The sequence below is a fragment of the Rhinatrema bivittatum genome, chromosome 8 (genome assembly GCF_901001135.1).
Source record: "Rhinatrema bivittatum chromosome 8, aRhiBiv1.1, whole genome shotgun sequence".
Taxonomy (NCBI): Eukaryota; Metazoa; Chordata; class Amphibia; order Gymnophiona; family Rhinatrematidae; genus Rhinatrema; species Rhinatrema bivittatum.
Window position 1 is genome coordinate 86,077,677 of NC_042622.1, and position 23,876 is coordinate 86,101,552.

The following is a 23,876-nucleotide window of genomic DNA, read 5'->3' on the forward strand; positions in this document are numbered from 1 at the left end:
TATTACCCTGATATTTCTTCAGGAGATACCAACTGACACTCCGCTCAGGAAGCCGCCTGGCGCTCTAGCAGAATGCGCTTTCAAACCAGCTGGAATGGGGCGACCTTTGCCAATATAGGCTAAACAAATGGTCTCTTTCAACCAGCTGGCCAAAGAAGCCTTGGACGCCTTCCCACCTTTCTTCGGTCCCCCAAACACAAAATGGTAGTCCGACTTCCTAAAGGAATTAGTGACTTTCAAATAACATAGCAGAACCCGGCGAATGTCCAACAGGTGAAGGTCTCTACCCAACGAAGAATCTTGAGACCAATCCGGAAAACTGGGCAACTCCATGGATTGATTCACATGGAAGGCAGACACCGTACGCAAAGAAAGTAGAAATTCGTAGGAAAGGATCCTGACAGGAAAGAGCCTGCAGTTCTGAAATCCGTCTGGCAGAACAAATGGCTACCAGAAAAACCGTCTTCAAAGTAAGGTCTTTTAGGGAGGCCTGTCCCAACGGTTCAAAAAGGGGGGGTCACACAGAGCCCGCAAAATCAGGTAAAGATTCCAATCCGGACACAGCTTATGAACTGGAGGGCGTAAATGCTTTACCCCTTTCAGGAAGCAGACATTATCTGGATGGCTGGCCAGGGGCTTGCCGCATACCCGGCCCCAGAGACAACTCAGAGCTCAAACCTGGACCCGTAGGGAATTATAAGCCAATCCTTTTGACAAGCCCTGCAGCAGAAAGGCCAAAATGTGAGGAATGTTCACCGAAAGCGGCACTAGTCCTTGCTGATCACACCAGGACTCAAACACTTACCACTCCCTGACATATGCCACTGAAGTAGAAGGATGTTTAGCCTGAAGGAGGGTGGAAATCACCGGTTCTGAGTACCCCTTCATGCGTAACTGCCGCCTTTCCAAAGCCAAGCCATGAGAGAGAAGTGATCTCTCAATCCGAAAAGATGGGCCCTTGACGCAAGAGACCCGGAAGATGGCCAGGCATAACGGACTGTCCGTCGCCAGCTGAATGAGATCTGTGAATCAAGGACGGCATGGCCACTCAGGAGGCACCAGGACCACTGAACCCGGATGTCCCTCTATGTGTCGAAGAAGTCGACTGATGAGTAGCCAAGGGGGAAAGGCATACAGGAGAATCCCGGTCGGCCACTTGCACACCAGGGCATCCAGCCCCACCGACCCAACCTCCTTCTTGCGACTGAAGAACTTTGTCGTCTTTGAGTTGGCTCGCGTTGCCATGAGATCCAGCTGGGGGACTCCCCATCTGGCACAAATATGATTCCAGGCCTCCTGGGTCAGCTCCCACTCTCCGGGATCCAGCTGATGACGACTGAGGAAATCCACCTGTACGTTGTCTACACCCGCTACGTGAGAAACCGTGATTCCTTCCAGATGACACTTGGCCCAAGCAAATAGAACATGAGCATCCCAAGCTACGGCCAGGCTCTTGGCTCCTCCTTGCCAGTTGAGGTATGCCACCCATGGTGGCATTGTCCGAGAAGACGCAAACCATTCTCCCACGTACCTGAGGTTGAAACGCCACCAATGCCCTGCGAACTTCTCTCGTCTCGAGGCGATTGATGGACCAGGACCGTTCTGCCAATGAACAGGCACACCGCCCCCCAGCCCTGGAGACTTGCGACCATCGACACGACCACCCAATCCAAGACTTCGAGGGGCATTCTCTTCTGCAAGTTGGTCTCTGATAACCACCACTCCAGGCTGGACCTGGCCTGCTTCGACAATGGCAATGGCAGCTGGTACTGTTCCGACACTGGGTTCCATCGAGATAGAAGCACTTTCTGCAATGGTCGCATGTGAGCGAAGGCCCATGGCACTAACTCCAATGTCAACGCCATGGAGCCCAGAATCTGCAGATAGTTCCAAACTTTGGGGAGCTGCAGATGTAGGAAGTGAAGCACTTGCTGCTGTAATTGGCACATCCTGTCCATTGTGAGGAACACCTTGCCCATCTGAGTGTTGAAATGAGCTCCCAGATACTCCATGGACTGCGACAGGTTCAGCTGACTTTGCTCCATTAATCACCCAGCCTAGTGACTGGAGGAATTGTGTCACCTGGTGGACCGAACGCAAGCAGTCCTCCAACTTTGCTTGAATCAGCCAATCATCGAGGTATGGGTGAACTAACACCCCCTCCTTCCGAAGGGCTGTCGCCACGACCACCATCACCTTGGTAAAGGTGCGTGGAGCTGTAGCCAAGTTGAAGGGAAGAGCCTGGAATTGAAAATGTTGACCCAGAATCTTGAAGCGTAAGAACTTGAGATGATCAGCCCAGATCAGAATGTAGAGGTAGGCCTCGGTGAGATCCAAGAAGGCGAGGGAATTCCTTTTTACGGACGGCCGCGATGACCATTCTTAGAGTCTCAATCCGAAAACGTGGCACCCGCAAGCTCAAGTTCACCTGTTGCAGGTCCAGTATGGGATGGAAGGTACCCTTTTTCTTTGGAACCACAAAGTAAATGGAGTACCTTCCTCGTCCCTGCTCGTCCAGCAGGACTGGGACAATCGCCTCCAGACCTAGCAACCGTCAAAGAGTGTCTTCTTCTGTGGCCCACTTATTGTGGGAAATGCAGCGCGATTCAAGGAAGGCATCCTTGAGAAGGCGAGAAAATTCTAAGGCATAGCCATCCCATATCACCTCCAGGATCCACCAATTGGAGGTGATTTTGACCCACTCCTCATAAAAATGGGACAACCTGTCCCCGACCGCTACGAACGAGGAGTAGATCGGCAAGCTTACTGGCCCCAGCTCCCTGGCCAGAGCCGCCTCTTGCAAACCTGCCGGGGCCCCAAAAGGACTGCTGTCGAGCTGTGGATTGTTTGGAACTGGAGGAGAGGCACCCCTCCCAGACCTGGATCTCCGAGAATCCTGAAAACAGGTACGCGGAGAAAAGGACTTTTTGAAAGGCTTCTTGTCTTTGGGCAGCTTGTTTCCCTTGGTTTCCCCCAGGGACTTCATAAGCTGGTCGAGATGATCTTCAAATAGAAGCTTTCCCCGAAAGGGAAGGTTACATAATTGACATTTGGAGGACGTGTCCGCTGCCCAATTACAAAGCCACAGCACAGCAGTCGCCTAGCAGCTACCGAAGAAACCATACTTCGGGCTGCGGTGTGCATCAGATCGTACAAAGCATCCACCACATAAGCGACGCCTGCCTCCAGGCAGGCCGCTTGGGAAGAGGTCATGACCCCGGAGGAAGCCGGATCCTGAGGCTTTTGGATCCAACACAAACAGGTACACTGCATCATGCTCACACAGAGCACCACCAGAAGACTCAAAGATGAAACCTCAAACAGGCGCTTAAGCTGAAGCTCCAACTTGCGGTCCTGCACATCATTCAGCGTGGCGACCCCTGCCACCGGGTTGGTAGTCTTCTTAGTGACCGCAGATACCGCCGCATCCATGTTAGGTGTCTTAAGGTGCTCCAAATGTTATTCGAGCACCAGATACAGCTTTGCCATAGCCTGGCCGACCTTCAGGCCTGCCTCCGGAGAGTCCCATTCCCAGCTAACGAGTTTCTGGATTTTGTTTGGGATAGGGAAGTGGCTGGGTGGGCCCTGGAGACCGTCCAAGACCGGGTTGACGCCCTCTCTTCCTGTGTTAACTTCACCCCCAACTCCTCCAAGCACCTGGGGGATAAGGGGCCGTAACTCCTCCTTTTTAAACAAACGAACCACGAGTGGATCGTTCCCTTCCGACCCGGTCTCCACCAGAAGCTGTTCTTCCCTGCCAGTATCCAAATCCAGCAATAGGGTCTCATCCAGGTCAGCAGCTGTGTCCCCCTGTGGAGAGGGAAGCTCCTCCCCCCATTGGTCCTCCAAGATGTCCAAATCCCCAAATCCTCATGGGCCACGGTTGCACGTGAGCCCAGAGATTCGTCATGAAGCCTGCGGCATTTTGAGGCACCCCCAACCCCCGTCCAGGGGTTTACATTTTGTTGACTTCCTGGCCAAAAAGGCCTCATGCATCAGGAATATGAACTCAGTGAGAAACCACCCGGGCCCACCTCCTCGCCGCTGGAATCAGACTTGGTGTCCCATGTGCTTCCCCGAACAAGCTCCCACACCGCAGGAGATAATGGGGGAGGATCATCCTGGGACTCCTTCCTGGAAGTCACAGTGGAGGCAGCAGGCGCCCTGCCCCTGGTTCCAGCTCCCGAAGCTGCCAAGTGTGCGGCCTTCTCGGGCTTAAGCTCCTTGACAGAAGACCCCCTTCTCCCTGAAGCACAGGAAGTGCACAGGGAGAGGGAAGCCAAGTATGTAGACCAAATGCTACAGGCCTTGCAGGCCTCTACAAGTGGCTTGTCTGCCATTAACACGATTGCAGCACAATTTCAAGGGACCCCCAAGCCGGGAAACAGCACAGGTTCGGTGATCACTTGAGAGAAAGAGCCGCTACAAAAAAATGGTGCGTGCGCCAAAATAACTCGGCTCTGCTGAGCAAACACGCAGGAAAGCAGCTGGCAGAAGAAACGGCCCTCGTACTAAAAACAGCTCGGCACTGCCGAGCAAACGTGGGCAGGAAAACACCTAATCCCGCCAGGGAAGGGAAACCCTGCCGCCCTGTCACAAATGCTGCCTGCTCACCCCTCCAGGAACACCCCTGCACCTGTAGGGCTGCCGGGCTCAGCACTGCCAAGCAGACTGATTCACCCGGCAGTGCCGCTGAACTCACAAAATAAAAGGGATAGCCTCTTTCTTTTTTTTTTTTTTAAGTTAATAAAATTCAGAAAGAAAAAAATACAAGAACTGCCCAACGGGGATACTTCCCTGAGCCAGCGGTCACCCAGAGGGAGGCTTCGGAACCGCCGAGGAAGCCAGTCCCCTGGCTATCGGGGGTCCCGGGACTCTTGGGCTAACACTGACAGGAGTATTCAAACCCCCCCCTGTTCGCCCGGCTCCACCCGAAGGATGGCCCAAAGATGGAACCTGGCAACCTGGGGAGTAAAATGCAACTCCAGATAACTCAGCCAGGAGCTCCAGGTATGCACCACCAGCATCTGCTGGAGACAGAGAAATACAGAGGAGCTGCAGGTGACACACTTGGTATATAGCAGTGCCTCAGAGTTTTGTTCTCTGCCTCCATCTGCTGGAGGGACTGATCTGGGTATGTCCAGGAATTGAATATTTGCCCCATCCTGCAAAGGGCAACAGAGAAGGGAAGAAAAACTGCATATCAACACGAACTCACAACTCCATCCCATCTCCTATTTCTGAGCTTGTCACCTATCTCCCCTCTATGAACTCCTGCCCACTCGCCCTTCCAACCCCCATGTGATCTGCCCCTTCCTCATATAATACCTGCACACTCACAACACATTCTCATACAACACCCACTGCTCCTCCCCCCATTCTCAAACTACCTTCACCCTCCAACCTCCATGCAACCGGTCCCCTCCTCCTATCACACCTGTGAACTCATAAGCCTTCACTCATGCAACCGCTACCACCTCTGCCCCCCTTCCCATTCTACCTTCATAATTTTGATGAATTTAAGCAGCAGTCGCTCTCGGTCCTGAGCCTTTTCCTGCACCATGATTATAGAACGGACCCTGCACCACACAACAGGAAAAAAAAAAAGCCCTTCAAACAGTGTCTTGCACACAATCCTCCTCCAGCAGTGTGTTTTACACAGGACTGAGTTCTGCTGACACCCCTAGACATCTTGGGATTCTGATACCATCAGTCCATTCTGGTGCACCTACTCTCCAGCACCAGAGCCTGTTAGAGTGTGGGAGGTACCTCTAGGTAAATGAAACAGTTGCAAGAATGGTTAGCGTCAATGATGCCACCACCCCCCACCCCCACCCCCGCTTGGAATAGCCCCTATACATCTCTGCACTAGTAGGGCAAAATGTCCACCCCCATCTCCCAGCTCACCAATAGGTCACAATGTCCCTCCTCACACTTTGCACCCCCCCCCCCCCCCCCCAACTCCTTGCCACTAGGACACGAAACCTTCCCCGCTGCTGCACAGCCAGCTCCTCACCAGTAGGACATGTTGTTAAAGTGCTCAGTGAACTGGGTCAGGTTTGGGCTCTTCTCCTCATTTTGCTCTTTTGCCCACAGCAGGACTTCAGGAATCTGATGGAGAAGCAGAAACCATCAGGAGACAAATGGTCAAGCAAGCAGCAGGATGCGGAAATACAAGGAAGGCAGGGACCACAAGTGACGTACAGAAATGCGGCACACAGGATGTAGGGCTCACGCAAGCAACAGGATGCAGGTGGCCACAAGATGCGGGAGGTAAGTGGGACATAGACATTACAGGGTACGAGGAACATACGGGAAGCAGGGGTAACAGGTTATATAGAGCACATAAGATCAGGCCTGGAATTCCCAGTAGGCACATTAGAACTGTGCCTAGAGCAGCACAATTTTTGGGATGGCAAGGTTCCAGCCCTGAGGATCTCTAATCTCACTGTGCCTCCACCTTTCCCAACCTGTTTTGACCCAATTCCTGCCAGGACCTGAGATCTTTCCCTCCTGCCATTCCTCCTCAGACCTCACAATTCCAGCTCCAGTTCTGCTGTTATAAAAAAGGCAGTGAGCATGGGCACAGAGTCAGGCCGGGCCATGTGGCTTCCTGTGCAGGGGGAGCAGGGCCTGTGAGCACACAGAAGCCCACATCACTGCCTTTTATAACAGAGGAGCTAGAGCTCAAGCCCTGAGATCTGTGGAGAGGCAGCTGGAGGGAAAGAATCAGAGGTCTGGCCTGGGGTGGAAATCTAATCATAAGTCTGTGGAGTGGAGGGGAATCGGAGGTCTTGGAGCAACAGGGGAATCTGAGGTCTACAGGGATGGTAGAGGGGAGGTGGGGGGTGGAAAGAGGCAGCATGGCACCAACAATGCCTAGGGGCAGCAAAGTCTGAAATCTGTCCTTGCATGGGATGCAGGGGATACAGGGTACATGGGGCTCACAAGATGCAAAAGTTACAGAGGTCACGGGGCACACGGGCCGCAGGGGTTACTGGGTACATGGGTTCCAGGAATAGAAAGAATGAAACTATTTTGCAGCTAATGCATTTAACTACCATAAAATCAGGAAAGCACATTCAGTACCAGCGCCTGGAAGTGGAGATTGTACCCCAATCCCCACTATGATGGTTTCTTTCATAAAATATATTTTTATGCAATTTTGTATACTATATGTTTTTATACTGTTATGCAGACTTGCTTCTGGTTGGGCAGTGTATAAAAAAATAAAAGAAATGAAAAGAAAATGAAAGGAGGCAGAGATATTCAATCTCCCAGGCTCAGCCTATGCGTGAGATTCCTTCCTTTCTATGATCTTTCTGCCCAGGGATGTCTGGGTGAGATCACCTATCCCAACCAGAGCACACGGTGCACAGGACATGGAGCAATCTACAGGTAATGGGGCCCGTGCTCTGGGGCGAGAGAATCGTCCTCCCTATCTCTGCTCCACTTTGTGCCTCCTGCATCTGTACCTCTATTTTGTAGAAGAGTTCAGCATCGAGTAGCGTCAACTGCTCTGCAATCTCATGGCTGTGGAAGTCATGCAGGGTTCCCGGCCTGAAAGTCACAAAGGGGCCTGGTTAAGGGCAGAAAGTTAAATATTGCCCTGCCTCTGCAATGGAAGAGCAGTATCTGAATCACAAAGTCTTCTGACATGTTTCTTTGCTACATTTGTCATTTGAAACTCATGTTCGGTGGGGGTTTATTTTTCCCTCCCCACTCCCATCTCCTTTGGCTGCAGCTGGAAGGGGAGAGGTTGCTCAGGGGGGCGGGGGTGTTAGATTTCTTACCTGGCTGCCACGCCCCTGGCTGCCAGGGGTCTGACGGTTGAACTAGTATATCGCAGCATTCGCTTGTTCTCCACCTTGTCCAAAATGTTCTTGCGCAGAACTCTGGCGAGGCTGAGCTCCCCGTTGCACACCAGGCGGAAGACCAAGTCCATCAACAGCTTCAAGATCTCGTCGGTCAGCTCCACCAGGCTGCGAGGAGATGAAAGGGGAATGTATGTAAAAAGTGCTCACCAAGTACACATTCTGGTGCGAGAGACACCAGTATCCACGCTCCCCTGCCAAACAGACGTGCAAGGAGTGCGAGACTGCAGGATCCAAAAGCACAACTTGCATACATCTTTAATTACAATTCCTCTAAGAATAATTTAAAGTAGCAGAAATAGATTTTATGCATATCAGAAGAAGACATTAACCACTTTGCTGCAGATGTACATTTGATACAATCAAAGGGGCCTATATACTAAAGGTTTTCTCCCATTTTGTGTCCATGGGAAAAATGCTTAGTAAAAAAACATCAAAAAGAGCTAAATTTAAATTCTATTTCATTCTAGGGTAAAATTAATATGTACATGTTTTAATAGTAAGAACTGATGGTGATAGACCACCAAGTGGCCAATCCAGTCTGCCCAGTTAGTCCTGCCCACACTGCCAAGGATATATCCCAGCTATCAGCCTTGGAAATATGACCACTTGTAGAACTTCTGTCATCTTCCTTATTTGTACGCTACCATTTCAGACAGAAGAGCACACAAGCTCCCCAATCAGATCATGCTCAGCACCCCTTCCTCCCCGGTTTAATCACAAGGCTTTGTAAAAGGGATGGGTGATATTTATTTAGATGTTTTATATACCGTCTTTCCATGAGAGAATCACTAGATCACAAGTAAGTAAATTGTTACTGTTTAGTCTCCAATTACCCATTCAGTATTGCTGGTGCTACTGTGGGGAGCCGGGGCTTTCTTCAAGTCAGTCCATGGCTGACTTCCAGGTTTCTGTTTATTGGCATGCTGTGCAGCTCTCCATGCTGGGAAAGATTGGGTCACTACTGGCCAGCCGAGAAGAAATGGAAAAATTACTTACCTGATAATTTCGTTTTCCTTAGTGTAGACAGATGGACTCAGGACCAATGGGTTATCCTCCCCTGCCAGCAGATGGAGACGGAGTCAGGTTTCAAAGCTGACATCACCCTGGATATACCCTCTGCAGTGACCTCAGCCCTTCAGTATTCTCTTCAAAAGCCACTGTGGACATACTATCGAAAAAAAAAAAAAACCAGATTAAAAACTTGATTAAAAATAGATAACCGTAACTTTACCAAACTAAACATAAACACTGAACCCCAGTAAGATTATAGATGCCCTGATCTAGGGACTGGATGACGGCTTACCCGTAATCTCTTGGAATCGTTATCCCACTCCACGGATGCTGAGTCCATCTGTCTACACTAAGGAAAATGAAATTATCAGGTAAGTAATTTCTCCATTTCCTAGCATGTAGCCAGATGGACTCAGGTCCAATGGAATGTACAAAAGCTACTCCCGATTGGGGCGGGAGGCTGCCCGTGGTCTTGTTAACACCGCCCTTGCAAAGGTTGCATCCTCTCAGGCCTGATCATCCAGACGAAGAACCCGGAGGTGTGTAAGGAGGACCACATTGCCGCTCGGAGGATGTCAACAGGAGACAGCAATCTAGCTTCCGCCCATGAGACTGCCTGAGCCCTAGTGGAATCAGCCCTAAGCTGAAGGGGTAATGGCTTTCCTGCCGCCACATAGGCTAATGTGACCACCTCCTTAATCCAGTGAGCTATGGTTGCGTCTGCTGACCAATTCTGTAGCCATAGCTGTCTCTTCTGGCCGCCACCACTGAGGCCACTCCTCTGGCCAAGGTACGGACTAGGTCTGAGACTGCGTCAGCTAAAAAGACAGCGGCGAGTTCCATAACCACTCTGGAATTTACCCCCGAGTCATCCACCTCTCAAGAGAGGAGCAGGCACGAACGAGCTACCAAGGCACAACAAGAAGCAAACAGTAAGGTCATTGCCATTGCGTCAAAGGCCTGCTTAAGGATGGATTCCATCCGCCTATTGTGCCCATCCTCCACTGGGATAGTATTTCGCTTAGAGACAGCACAGACTAGCGCATCCACTTTAGGGAAACACAAACTTTCTCTCACTGCTGGATCCAGTGGGTATAGAGCTTCTAACAGTCATCCACCTTTAAAACTTGCTTCTGGGGCATCCCATTGTATGTCAGTGAACTCCTGGATGGCTTCCAGTATTAGAAAGTAGCAAGAGGCTTTCTGTAGGGCACCAAAGAAGAATGGGATTCTTCTTTGGTGCCATCATAGAGTCCGCCCCAGGAACTCCCAGCATCTTCAGGGCCTGGGAAACCAGGGCTGGCAATTCATCTCTATGGAAAAAATGTAAAATGGTCCGATACGGTTCAAAATCAGGGAGGATTTCCCAATCTTCCAAGGAATCTGGATCCTCTTCTTCATCTGTGCTGTCCAGGTCTCTGTCAGGGATACCCTTGGTGAGTCAGGCATGCCTCGAGGTCTGCCGATAGGACTGGGAGAGGGAGGGCTTGCCGGCTGAATTTCTGTCCAGATAGGGGCAAGTGAGGTAGCAGACTGCTCCTGTACGAAGGCTTGAAGGCCTTACAAAAATTCCACCCAAGAGAAGCCGGCTGGGTCCATGCTTAGCCCAGGAGGTACTGGGGTAGGTGCTGCTAAATTTCTCTCTCCCATGGATGACCCAGTCCTGGGGTTACTCAGATCCGGGGTACTTCTGGTTAAGGCTGTGGCTGACCCATCCTCTGAATGGGAGGAGCCAGGCTTAGCAAAGTCCGGGGAGGCCAACTCTCCCTGGGCTTCCTCATAGTGCTGTCATGAGCAAGAATCCAGATCAAACTGTGTAGCCTTAATATGACAAGCAGCGCAGAGAGAAAGGTGCTTATGTTTCTCGGCTGCTGGAGCCATTAGCGACAGTAACTGCGTGTTCAGATGGCTCATGCTTAAAATTTTATGCGCACAGATTTCAGGTGCCTAGGCGGGCCATAGCGAGGCGCGCACAAGCCTGTGCACCCAGCTTTATTTGTATTGTGCGACTAGTAAGTTGTGCGCGTGACATTATGCACACAGCTCATGCGCAGAACCGACACGTACTGCACATATCAAAGCTCTATGGTGGGCAATACAGGCACAAAAACGTGCGCAAGATGGTGCCGCCGCAGCCCATCATGCAGTGTGCCGAACAAGCCTAAAGTGGGACCCAGCCCACCGAGGGGCCACTCAACCCTCTCGGAAGCCCCACTTCCCCTTACCCCAATAGGATCGGAAACAACGTTGGTATGGTGTACCGAGCAAGGAGACTGGAGGAAGTCTTACCGAAACCCCTCCAACATCTCTAAATTGGGAGGAAATAATCTTCTCTTTATTTATTTATTTTTAATTATCTGGGGTCAGCGCTTACTGGCTGAGTACAGAGATGGTCTCTGGCTGCCAGGGGAGAGGACTTTGGCCATCACTGCCGTGCTTGGCTTCCTGCACCCGCTGCCTTTCAGCTGCTTCAGCAGCAAAGTCCACACCGGGAATCAGCTACCGGACCAAGGCACACCTCTGAGGGATCTTGGAAATCACATCAGGAATTCTCAATTGGAAGAGGGACCTTTAGGTATCACCGCAGGAGAGCGGGGCTCAATCTTTATTCCAATTTAAAAGTAGAATTTCTTCTTCCAAAAGGTCCGTATCTGCTGCAGACGGAGAAATACTGAAGGGCTGAGGTCACTGCAGGGGTGTATCTAGGGTGACTTCAGCTTTGAACCCTGCCTCTGTCTCCATCTGCTGGCAGGGGAGCATAAACCCATTGGTCCTGAGTCCATCTAGCTACACACACAATGGGGGTGGAAGCACATGGGCATGTCGGGGGGAAATAGGTAGAAAAGCAGGGGGCACATCGGGGGCTGGGAGAAATGAAGGGAAAGTAGGGTGCTCTTGGGTGCGTTGAGAGCAGAGGGGTGGGCCCTGCAGCTGCTGGCAGCTCAACTGTAGCCATCTTTAATTGTTAACCATTTAAATTTCAGTCCTTTAAACAGTTAGCTATGTAAACAATATTTACATTCTGACTTGTAAATGTCTTAAATAGCTACTAATACTATCGTGGTTTTGGCCTGAATATCCAGCCTCCTAGGTCTCTTGCACAACCTGCCAGCTATATGAACACAAATTTTCACTAGGATTTCTAGATATTACTTTTTAAAGCTTTTTGTATCTGGTTAATCTTATGGACATGTGGAGTCAATCTGAGATGTTAATCAGGTGTTTATGCGAATATTCTGAGGCAGCCACAGTTTGAATACAGCATGAACTGCTAAAGACATAAGAAAATTATTTCCTTACCTGCTAATTTTCGTTCCTGTAGTACCATGGATCAGTCCAGACTGTGGGTTATGACCCCTTTCCAGCAGATGGAGTCAGAGCAAAAACTGAGAGGGCGGTCCCTCATGACTGGTGCGCCCTCTGTAAACCTTCACTATTAAGAATATCCAAGCAACAAAGAAAAACCCCTTCGATAGATCAATACAAAAATGTTCAATGTACAGTTTGATGTTCAACTAAATTGAACATCAAACTGTAAATATGAATAGGCAAACTTGCAATGTGAACTCTCAGTCAGTCCGAAACAGGTCCTGAAAGGATTACACAGTCGAGCTGAAGGATTATCCCAAAGAAAAAACCCCAAAATCCTTAGGGTGGGCGTCTGGACAGATCCATGGTACTACAGGAACGAAAATTAGCAGGGAAAGAAATAATTTTCCTTTCCCTGTATGTACCAGGATCAGTCCAGACCGTGGGATGTACCAAAGCTTCCCTTAAATAGGGTGGGCCACTGATATCCCAGCTCGAATGACCCGAGCCCCAAAAGAACCCGAGATTATTGATTGCAGATTCAAGCGATAGTGATGCACAAAAGTGTGCAACGACTTCTAAGTGGCCGCTCGACAAAATTCCTGCGGAGAGACCGCTCGGCTTTCTGCCCAGGAAGCTGCTTGAGCTCGGAGAGAATGAGCTTTAATACTGTCTGGTAGCTAATGCCCCGCGCCAATGTATGCGGTAGAGATTGCTACCTTCATCCATCAGGCAATGGTGGTCTTTGAAGCCTAGTGCCCCTTCTTGGGACTACTCCAGAAGACAAAAAGAAGATCTGATAAGCGGAAGTTGTTAGTAACCTCCAGATATAAGAGGACTTGCTTGACATCTAGGCACCGGAGCTCCTTGGAATCCTCAGCCTGGAATGATGGCAGTTCCACCAACTGATTCAGATGAAAAGACAAGACCACCTTTGGAAGGAAAGATGGTACGATTCCCGAGGATACTCTGGGATCCGTAGAGCGTAGATAAGGCTCTCTACATGACAAGGCCTGCAGCTCCGAGATTCTGCGAGCGGAACAGATGGCAACCAAGGAAACTGTCTTAAGAGTCAGGTCCTTGAGGGTAGTGCTCTACAGTGGTTCAAAGGGAGGCCCACCAAGATTTTGAAGGATCAAAAGTAAAAACTCCCCAAGGGGCATAAATTGTGAATCGGTTTCACATGCTTTACTCCCTTCAAGAACCGGACCACGTCCAGGTGTGTCGCAAGAGGAGGCCATCCTGATGAGGAACTAGAGCACCTAAGTCTGCCACCTGAACTCGGAGAAAATTGTAGGCTAAACCCCTCTCCAGCCCTCGCTGGAGATCTGGGCTATTGTCGCATGCCGTGGAGAGAGACGTGAGGACTGGCAGCAAGCCTCAAACACTTTCCAAGCTCGGACTTAGGACATGGAGGTGGAAGGCTTCCTAGCCTTGAGAAGAGTGGAGATAACCGCCGCTGGATACCCTCGTCACCTCAGCCGGCGCCATGCCAAAAGCCAGGCCGCTAGACAAAAACGATCTACCTGGTCAAAAAATACTGGTCCCTGCTGTAGGAGGTTCGACAGATGCCCCAGGCGTAGCAGGCCATCCACCGCTAGGTTGACTAAGTCTGCGAACCACGGCCAACGAGGCCACTCCGGAGCCACGAGGATCACGGGCCCCTGGTGACCCTCTATTCTTCGCAGCACTCTTCCCACCAGGGGCCAAGGCAGGAACACGAAACGTAGGATGTACCTTGGCCTTCTGCTCCATGCTCCCTTCTGTGACTGAAAAAGCACGGAGCCTTTGTGTGGCCATGAGATCCAGATGGGGAGTCCCCCATCACATGACAAGTAGTGCCACTGCCTCCTGAGACAGTTCCCATTCTCCGGGATCTAAGCGCTGGCGACTTAAAAAATCCGCCTGAACATTGTCCACCCCTGCAATGTGAGACGCCGCCAGATGAGACAGGTGGAGTTCCGCCCACAGCATCAGCTTGTTCGTCTCCCGAGTCACATGGAGACTTCTTGTTCTTCCCTGACGATTGATGTATGACACAGTCGTGGCGTTGTCGGAGAGGATCCGGACTGCTCGGCTTTGTACTAGGGGCAGAAAACGCTGCAGTGCAAGACGGCCCGCTCTTGTTTCTAGACGGTGGATTGGCCAAGCTGCCTGTTCTGGTGTCCACTGACCCTGCGTCGAGTGCTGACCGCACATTGGCCCCAGCCGGTAAAGGCTGGCGTCTGTTGTGGAACCTTGAGCTCTACTCCTCGAAGCAAATGATCCAGGTTGAGCCACCAGGATAGGCTGTCCTTGGGTAGGGGCGGTATCGGCAGAGGAGCCTGAAGTTCCTGAGATACCGGCTTCCAACGGGAGAGTAATGCTCTTTGTAAGGGACGCATGTGGGCAAAGGCCCAAGGCACAACATCTGTTGTGGAGGCCATGGAACCTAGCAACTGGAGATAGTCCCAGGCTGTGAGAAGTCGGAGGTCCCGAAAATGCTGAACCTGAGCAAGGAGCGATTGGGCCCGCTCCAGACGAAGAGAGCCTGTGCCTACTTTGATGTTGAAATGAGCTCCCAGAAAGTCGAGGGACCAGGATCCCTTCCTTCCTTAGGGCCGCTGCCACCACTACCATCTCCTTGGTAAAGGTGCGAGGAGTGGTTGCCAGGCCGAATGGCAGGGCCTGGAACTGGAAGCGCTGATGCTCCTTCAGGATGGGATTATGAAGATAAGCCTCTGTCAAGTCCAAGGACGCCAGGAACTCTCCCCGGTGCACCGTAGCAATCCCTGAGCGCAATTTTCCATCCTGAAGTGTGGTATCTTGAGCGTCCTGTTGACCATATTGAGATCCAGGATCGGCCAGAAGGAGTCTTCTTGCTTGGGGGCTACGAAGTAGACGGAATAATGGCCGAGTCTTTGCTCCGGTAGTGGCACCGGAAGAATGGCTCCCAGATCCAGGAGGCGGTCTAGCGTTTGACGTACTGCGCCCTGTTTCCTTAGTCCACACGGAGAAAAGATAAACCTGTCTCTGTAGAATATCCAGGATGCCCTGGTCTGAGGTGACTGTGACCCACTCCTCGTAGAAGAGCGACAGGCATCCTCCTATCCGGGGAATCAAAGAGTGGGCCGGCAATGTTTCACTGTGAAGATGTAGTAGCAGTCTCTTGGGCGAAGGGGTCTTGGGCTGATCTTCATCCCCGAAAGGAATGAGACCAGGACTGCGATCTAGATGAGGGAGGCCTGTGGGGTACTGGCCGCACCTGGCGGAAGCGCCGTTGTCCTCTGAAATGGTTCCCCGCAGAGCTGTATATTCTGGATCTCCGAGGACGATCTTCCAGTAACCTAAGTACCTTATGCTCCCCGAGCGACTTAAGTTGCTCCATCTCCTCTCCAAAACAACTTACTCTTGAAGGGAAGGGAGCCGCGTTGAGACTAGGAGGAGGAATCCGCGGACCAGGTCCTGAGCCAGAGGAGGCGCCGAGCTGAGAATACAGAAACCATAGACCTGGCCAGCACCCGGAGAAGATCATACAGCGCGTCCGCGCCATATGCTATGACAGCTTCTAGTCTTTCCGCCTGTGTCTCCCCTGGAGGCAGGTCCTGAGTCCTGAGTAGTTGTTGGACCCACCGGAGTCATGCACGCTGCATCCGGGAGCTACAAACAGCAGTCCAAACTCCCAAGGCGGACGCCTCACTCTCTTCAAATACACCTCAAGTTTGCGGTCCTGCAAATCCCTGAGGACTGCTCCTCCAGTCACAGGAATAGGTGTCCTAGCCATGACTGCTGATACCAACGCACCCACCTTCGGTACCTTAAGTAGTTCCAGGGACTCCTCGGGAGTGGATACAGTTTGTCCGTCACGTTGCCAACCCACAGAGAGGCCTCCGGAGTCTCTCACCCCCTGGACAGCAATTGGAGGAGCAAAGGATGAAAAGGAAAGTCTTCGAAGGTGGCTTGAGCCCTGGTAGGACGGGATCCCCTCTCTTCGGTGCAGTGCTGGCGGCAGGAGCCTCCTGGGGGGCCTCAATATCTAATCCAGCTAGGACAAGTGAGATAAGCGAACCATCTCATCGCTTTGGAAAAGGCGTAGAACCCGAGGAACGTCCCCCTTCGACTTGTGCCGAGGGTGTTGGGTCATCTAGATCAGGGTCCACTGCAGGGTCCGTCAGGGGTGAAGGGTCAGGACCGGTTGGATGGGCAACCGGCTGAACCCTAGAGGATCCCGAAAGGGCCACTGGAACGGTAGGGCCAGAAATACTGGTGCTGTACCGGGCCGTGATGGTACTGATCCCCGTGGCCCCCCTGCCACGTCCGGGAGTTCCCCCAGACTGACCACTTTAGGAGGAGGGAGAGCCAAAACCACATCTTGGTGCTGGCTGAGCCTTGCCAAATAAGCCCCATGCATCAGCAGAATAAATTCTGCGGAAAAAAGCTCTGGGGGAGGGATGGCCAGGGGGGGGGGGGGTGCTGGAGGGTCCTCTGAGAGCGGCTCTGTGTCGGGGAGGTGTGCCGGAAAGAGAACCAGAGGGGAATGAGGTCCGTCCGGGTCTGAATCCCCGGGAGGTAGCGCTGGAGCAGCAAGTAGTGGATCCAAGATGGCCGCCGTTCCCGCATTGGACGGGGCCGACCTCAGAGCCTGGAGCGCATTTGCGTGTGAACCAGACCGCCCTCTAGGGCTCGAGGTGTCCTCCCCACCGGGCCCACAGGCCTTCCTGGGAGAGCCATGATCCGGGCTCCCCGCAGGCGCTGCATCGCGTCAGCCGCAGCATGGAGGCAAGTAAAGAAGGGCTTGGAACCCAGACCTCTGAAAACCTTCGATAGCAGGAAAGAAATCAAAGTCCTCAGCTGCCTGCCTAACTTTAACAACCCGTTTCGGGTTTTTTTCCCCCAAGCCAGAGGGATGTCACGTCTCTGAAGCTTAGGGGCTGCCCTGAGGAAACGACATCTCCGGGCAGCGGGTCGATATCGAGGGAGAGAGGTTGGACCTCCAACTTCACCCCTAAAAGCAGCAAATGACAGCCCTGTAAAAGGAAAGTTAACAAACTTACCCCCAAAACGATACAGCAATAAATAAAAAAAGATGACAAGTCTGTCACTGAATGAAAGCTCTGCCTGCAAGCCTGCAGCGGGACAGCCCATAGAAAGTATAGCAAAGCTACAATGAAAAGCCTTTGCCTTTCTTTTTTTTCTTTTTTTTTTTTTTTAAATAAGATTCATCCAAGTAAAAAGTGTTAACAAGAAAATAGGAGAAATAAATCAACAAAGACTATTCTCACAGAAAGAAAATGGGAGAACTGAAGGTGCAACCCGAATCTGCTGGAGTCAGAGAAATACTGAAGGTTTACAGAGGGCGCACCAGTTATCAGGGACTGCCCTCTCAATTTTTGTTCTGACTCCATCTGCTGGAAGGGGGACATAACCCACGGTCTGGATTGATCCTGGTACGTACAGGGAACAGGGGATGAGAGCGCACCATCCTGAGACTCCAAGAGTATGAATACAGCATGAACAGTTGCAGAAGAGACTGCAGCACCCTGAGGCATGCGGCATATGAATACAGCATGAACAGCTTCAAAGAGTCCTCAGGGGATGAGACTACAGCACCCTGAGACACCCATAGTAAAAATACAGCACAAACATTTCAGGGGAGGAGATTGTTAAAGCAAATGGGAGAGACAACATCTTTAGAAGAGTAACCCCGAATTAAAGAACTAGAGGTGAAGTGGCCAATGCTTGCCTTTAGTAGTTAGAGCTGCTTTCACTAGCACTGCTCTTTTAGTTTTTGCCCACATTTTCCTTAATTTTTTTAGATGTTCACCTCAAAGAACAAGAAATGCGTGATGAGTAGTTGTCACTCTCAGTGGCACCTGCAGAGCAGCACTGTGAGCGCTGAAGCCAAGAATGTGTACCCTGGGATACACAACTCTGTGTTGTATGGGAGGGCAGCACTCACCACAGCTCATCCACAACTCGCACTAGCACAAAGAAGGTGTTTTTGCTGACCCTCTTCTTGAAGGTATCTGGAAAGTGACAGAACTTCTCATATGTTAGGCAGCAGTTAAGGGAACAAACTTCCACGTGCAGCCAGTAACAAAGTCCGATCAGCTCTAAGTGATCAAGCCCACAGAGGGGAATCGGCAGTAGAGCACAGCAAGAATGCAGAGACTTTCCTTGAAAATGAGATCACCCTTCTTACCGTATACTCCTCAGCTCTGAAGACAGAAAACCCCAGGCTAGCATCTTACAGGTGACAGGCAGCTGCTCCAGAGCAACCCCCACTTCCGTCCTGCTGTCATGTCTGCCCTGTCCTTTTGGGTCTCTCTCTTAAGATGCCGTCCCTTTGGTATTTTTCACAGCCAGCATAGCAATAACAGCCTCTTACACGTCTCTTAGCAAGCCCCTTCTCATCCTTCTCCTTTCTCCCTTTTTTGGATTTCATCCGCACAAGTAAACAAGGGCTGGATGTTCTCCTGCAAGCAGCACCAGCAGATGCCAACCAGCTGGTGGCAGCAATGAGTCTATAGACACTGATACTGATAGACCCTAACACTTGTAAGAGGGCAACTGGAACCTGGGGCCTGCCGATAGTGACCTGACAACACCCGCAACAAGCTCAGAAACAAAATACACAGCCAGATGTCCTGGAATTAATACAGAGCGCAGAATCTGAGGGCGCAGCTATAAACAGGCAAAATATATTAATTCTTGTCTACTGATTAGTGAGAAAAATTTACAATATAAAATTTACTACAAAAATTAACTAAACCAGCAAAAGTAGCTGCCCAACACAAATCATTTGTGCTGGGGATATAAATGTATTTGCAACAAGCTCAGAAACAAAATATACAGCCAGATGGCCTGGAATTAATACAGAGCGCAGAATCTGAGGGCGCAGCTATAAACAGGCAAAATATATTAATTCTTGTCTACTGATTGATAAAAATTTACAATATAAATTTACTACAAAAATTAACTAAACCAGCAAAAGTAGCTGCCCAACACAAATCATTTGTGCTGGGGATATAAATGTATTTTGCTATTAAATAGAGAGAGGCTATTATGGCTGAGAGGAAGGGGGTTACTTTTCTGATCCCAGCCTGAGAGGCAGGGAATTATACTGCTGATTTAGGACTGAGAGGAAGGGGTTACTCTACTGATCCAGTCTGGCAGGAGGGGAGGAGGGGTGTTACTCTGCTAGTCCAGGGATCAGAGGCAGGGGTTTCCTCTACTGATCTCAGCCTGAGCAGTAGAGGGATACTCTTCTGATCCTGTCCCGGGAGGCAGGGAGATGCTCTGCCCATCTAGAGCTAACAAACAGCATCCCTGTGACACACAAAGGATATCTATATTGCAGTTTCTGGATCAGTTCTTCTGGTGAAATAAAAGTTCGGTAGGTTGTCAAAAAGGCTTCACAGTACAACACCAGATCTACAGAAGAAAGAAAAAGCAAAAAGGAGCTGTTACCGATAGGATGAGACGTCAGGGGCTAGTTTTAGCCATAATGGATTTAAACAAAGACATTTCTTTTTTTTTTTTTTTTATTTAAAGTTTTCAAGGAAAAACAAACAAAAGCCATGTCGCTTTGGCTTATTCATACATCTTGAACAATACTGAAGCATGATAATACTCAAATTAGTTGACTATACAACATATTATATCTAAATGAACATTCTGCTATCAAACCCTGTTTTGCCAATAAAGTTTCCCATACACATCATTCACAGTTTTTTCCTCAAAGACATTTCTAAAGGAATATAGAAAAAGCCCAAGTCCAACACTATAGACCACCAGGTCCACTCATTCTGCTTATCGGTACCTGTCGCCTGTACGCTCACAGGTCTTACCTGATTAGTGGTCTGCTCTCTCTCTCCTCCGAGGTGTATGGATAGTCTATGCACAAACAGTCTGCATATACACAGACAAGCAATATACAGTCTTTGTGTAGGCGATTGTGATCTATATATAGTCTGCATATATATATAGCTACACACATACACACACAGGCTTGCAAAAGTATTCAACCTCCTAAAATGTCAGCAGATTTGTGTGAATTACAAATGACACTTACACAAATTGTTCCAGACAGTATGTTTATTGCAAACATATTGCAAAATAAAATAAACTGATAAATGCTGCTTGCATAAGTATTCAATCCCTTCAGACTAGTACTTGGTAGAACCATCTTTTGCTGCAATAACAGCTTTAAAGTCTGCTGGGGTAGTTTTCTACCAGCTTTGCACACTGTTTGGGAGTGATTTTTGCCCATTCTTCCTGGCAGATTTGCTCCAGGTTCTTCAGGTTGGTTGGAAGACTCTTATGAACTGCAATTTTCAAATAGTGCCACAGCTGGATTGCAATCTGGACTTTGACTTGGCCAATGTAGAATATTCACCTTTTTCTGTTCTGCTCCTGGGTTGCTTTGGCCTTGTGCTTGAGATCACTGTCCTGCTGAAAAGTGAACTTTCTCCCAAGTTTTAGTTTTTTAGCAGACTGAAGCAGGATGTCTTGCAGTATCTCCCTGTATGCTGCACCATCCATCCATCAATTTTAACAAGATGCCCAGTCCTCGCTGAGGAAAAGCATCCCCACAATATGATCCTGCAACCCCATACATCACTGTTGGGATGGTGTTTGCTGAAGAATGGGCAGTGTTAGGTTTGTGCCACACAGAGAGTTTTGAATTTTGGGCAAAAAGCTCCATTTTTGTCTCATTTGACCACAAAACCTCATCCCATTTTAGCTGGTCATTCTGATGCTTTCTGGCAAATTCCAGAAGTGCTTTGAGGTGGTTTTTCTTCAGTAATGGCTTCTTTCTAGCCACACTCCCATGCAGGACAGTTGTATGCAGAGCTCTTGATATGGTTGACTGGTGCACCTCCACTCCAGTCTCTGAACTCTGAACTCTGTAGCTCCTTCAAAGTGATTGTTGGCCTCTCTGTGGCTTCCCTCACAAGTCTCCTTCTTGCTCTGACCCTGAGTTTTGAGGGACGGTCTTGTCTAGGCAGTGTCTGGGTGGTATGATGCAGCTTCGATTTCTCACAATTGATCCAACAATGCTCACTGGGATATCCAAGCACTTGGATATTATTTTGTAGCCTTTTCCTATCTTATGCATATCTATAACTTATCTTTAATTTCCTTCGAATGCTCTTTGGTCTTCATTTTCACAGCTTTCCTTCAGATTCACAGTCTGACCAATGGTACTGGGCTTGATGGATCCTTGGTCTGACCCACTATGGCAATTTCTTATGTTTCTTAGGGAGTCTTTTTATCCAGAAAAGTCTACCTTTTTTAATGATTCACAGGTAGAGGTCAATTGTAAGCCAATTGTTAAGGCAATAACTTTCATCTGTGAAACTTGGAGCTTCCACAGCATAAGGGTTGAATACTTATGCAAGCAGCATTTTTCAGTTTTTTATTTTACAAGAAATGCAGAGAAATAATGAACTGTGACTTTGAAAATCTACCTTAAGAGCATACTGGTTTGCAGCCCACTGTGTGTGTGTGTGTGTGAGTGTGTGTGTGTTGCGTGCATGTGCAATACTATCAGAATATCTGTGTCTTATACGACATGGCTGATTCAAGACTTCATATCAATAATTACCATGCAATGCTGCCAGGCCATGTGCCCCAGGGAAAGATTCTGTGTACATACCATGCTGTATGTCCCACTCAGCGCACATGTGTATACCATGCAAATCATGTAGGAGGTAGATATTTAAAACAAACCATCTATGTAAGTTAGCTGGATGAGACTTATCCGACTGTCTTACATGGGATATTCAGCAGCACAGCTATGCTGCTGAGTATCGCTGTCTTCGGCGCTACTTAGCCAGATAAGTTAGATCTGCACCTAGCCGGATAAGTAGTGCTGCCCTGATGCGCCCACTGGATATCTGGCTATCTACTAAGCCGGCTAAGTGGCAGCCGCTGAACGTAGCCCCTCCTACCACTCTTCTTTCCCCAGAGAATACAGCACTCCTTCCTTCTGCCAAGGAATGACAGGCCCTCCTAGCACACTTACCTTTCCTGTCTGTCTCTGTTGCGTGTACTAAGAGAATGTCTCCAGATCCTCCCCGCACATCTGGCCCATCCTCCCCCTGCATGGAAAACAGCAGCTGGGTAACAAAATTCCAAAGCAGGCTAAGTCACCCAAACAACTTGCAAAGAAAGGTATTTTCAGGCTCCTACTGGGATGCTAGCTTCAGGGTTTCTTCTTTATACCATTATTTACTTAGCAGTAAACAATGGGATACATTTTAAAGCACTTGCACACCTAAATCAGCCCAATATGGCTCAGCAGATTTTAGCCAGCTGAAAGTCTACCCATAACATGCAAACATTTAACTGCATACAAAAGATTTCCAGGGGATGGGAGGACGGACATTTCAGAGGCATGCTTGGAAACTATATGCATATAGATAATCTTCAAAAATGTACAAGGTAGGTTTTAGATGGTGTAAGCATACGTGTACACTTTTAGCTGGGTAATAAGTTGATACTCAAATACAAGGTATGCTGGTGCCTTGAGTTTGAATAGCAGCTGGATTTATACGGGTGAAAAAGTCAGGGCATAGAGTTCCAGTTAGGCACCTACTGACATTTTACCTCATTATCAGTTTAATAAGGAAACCACTGTATACCACTGTACATTAAATGTGCTAAAAATGCACAAAAGTCAGGAGGCCATGAGCTGCTGCTTGTATTTCTAGAGAGAACCAACAGTAGATGCAGAAAGCTCGGCAAGGGCTACCTTAGCTTCTCATGCATGCAGCCACCTCCTGTGCTCATCCATCTCCTACAGCTTCTGCACTCACCCACCTCATGAGCTCCTGTACTCACCCATCACCTGCATTCATCCATCTCCTACAGCTCCTGCACCCACCCATCTCCTGTACCTTCTGCACATACCCACCTCCTGCACATTCTGAACACACCCACCTCCTGCACACACCCACCTCCTGCACCTTTTGCACTCATCTACCTCCTGCACCTTTTGCACTCATCCACCTCCAAAAGCTCTTCTACTCACTCACCTCCTGCACTGAACCACCTCCTGCAGCTCCTTCACTCATCCATCTTCTGCACTCTTTTTTTAATATTCCGCTTTTTTGGCATTTCAAAGCAGATTACATTCAGGTACTATAGGTAGTCATCCATCTCCTGCAGCTCCTGCAATTACCCACCTCCTGCTTGAGGGTCAGCCTGGCCATGATTTCAGTGTGCTCAATAAGAGACAGCTCATCTGTGCCTCCCTCACTGCCCTCCTGCTCCAAACTGTTGGGAGATTGCTGCCATCTGAAAGGGACCACAACATCTGCTGTCAGCAATACACTCTTGTCTTCTTAGTGCAGTCAGGATTTTCTTTGCCCTCCAGAAAGCACAAGACCTTTATTTGCCAATCTGTACTAATGCATATGAAGCATCAGGCAAAACGTTTTCCCTTACCCAGAGACAAGCTGGGCAGGGAAAGCACTGGAAGAGTGAAGGTCTATAATAAATACTACTGATGCCCCTTTAGTGGGCTTGGGGTTAGATTTAAGTTTCAGGCATACAGAGAGCAAGGAAAGAACTTATAACGTATGAAAAAGATACATTTCTGCTGCTCTATTCATGAGCAGAGCAGAAAAGAAGTGATGTGTCACCTACACAGGAAATGGAGGAAAACCCAGAAGCCTGTAAAATGCATCCCTG

General features: G+C 49.5%; 1 protein-coding gene across 3 annotated transcripts in view; it reads right to left on the reverse strand.

Annotated features, from left to right (window-relative positions):
• Positions 1-23,876, reverse strand: part of RAPGEF1 (Rap guanine nucleotide exchange factor 1) — a 193,428-nt gene that overhangs the window by 17,582 nt on the left and 151,970 nt on the right. For all 3 annotated transcript variants that reach the window (XM_029611075.1, XM_029611077.1, XM_029611076.1), the window contains 8 exons: positions 23,369-23,480; positions 22,207-22,282; positions 19,526-19,610; positions 18,136-18,228; positions 7,794-7,982; positions 7,476-7,560; positions 6,017-6,111; positions 5,501-5,579 (listed from right to left, as the gene is read on the reverse strand). In XM_029611075.1, coding sequence (XP_029466935.1) covers positions 5,501-5,579; positions 6,017-6,111; positions 7,476-7,560; positions 7,794-7,982; positions 18,136-18,228; positions 19,526-19,610; positions 22,207-22,282; positions 23,369-23,480 — 814 coding nt within the window. The remainder of the gene's footprint in view (positions 1-5,500; positions 5,580-6,016; positions 6,112-7,475; positions 7,561-7,793; positions 7,983-18,135; positions 18,229-19,525; positions 19,611-22,206; positions 22,283-23,368; positions 23,481-23,876) is intronic.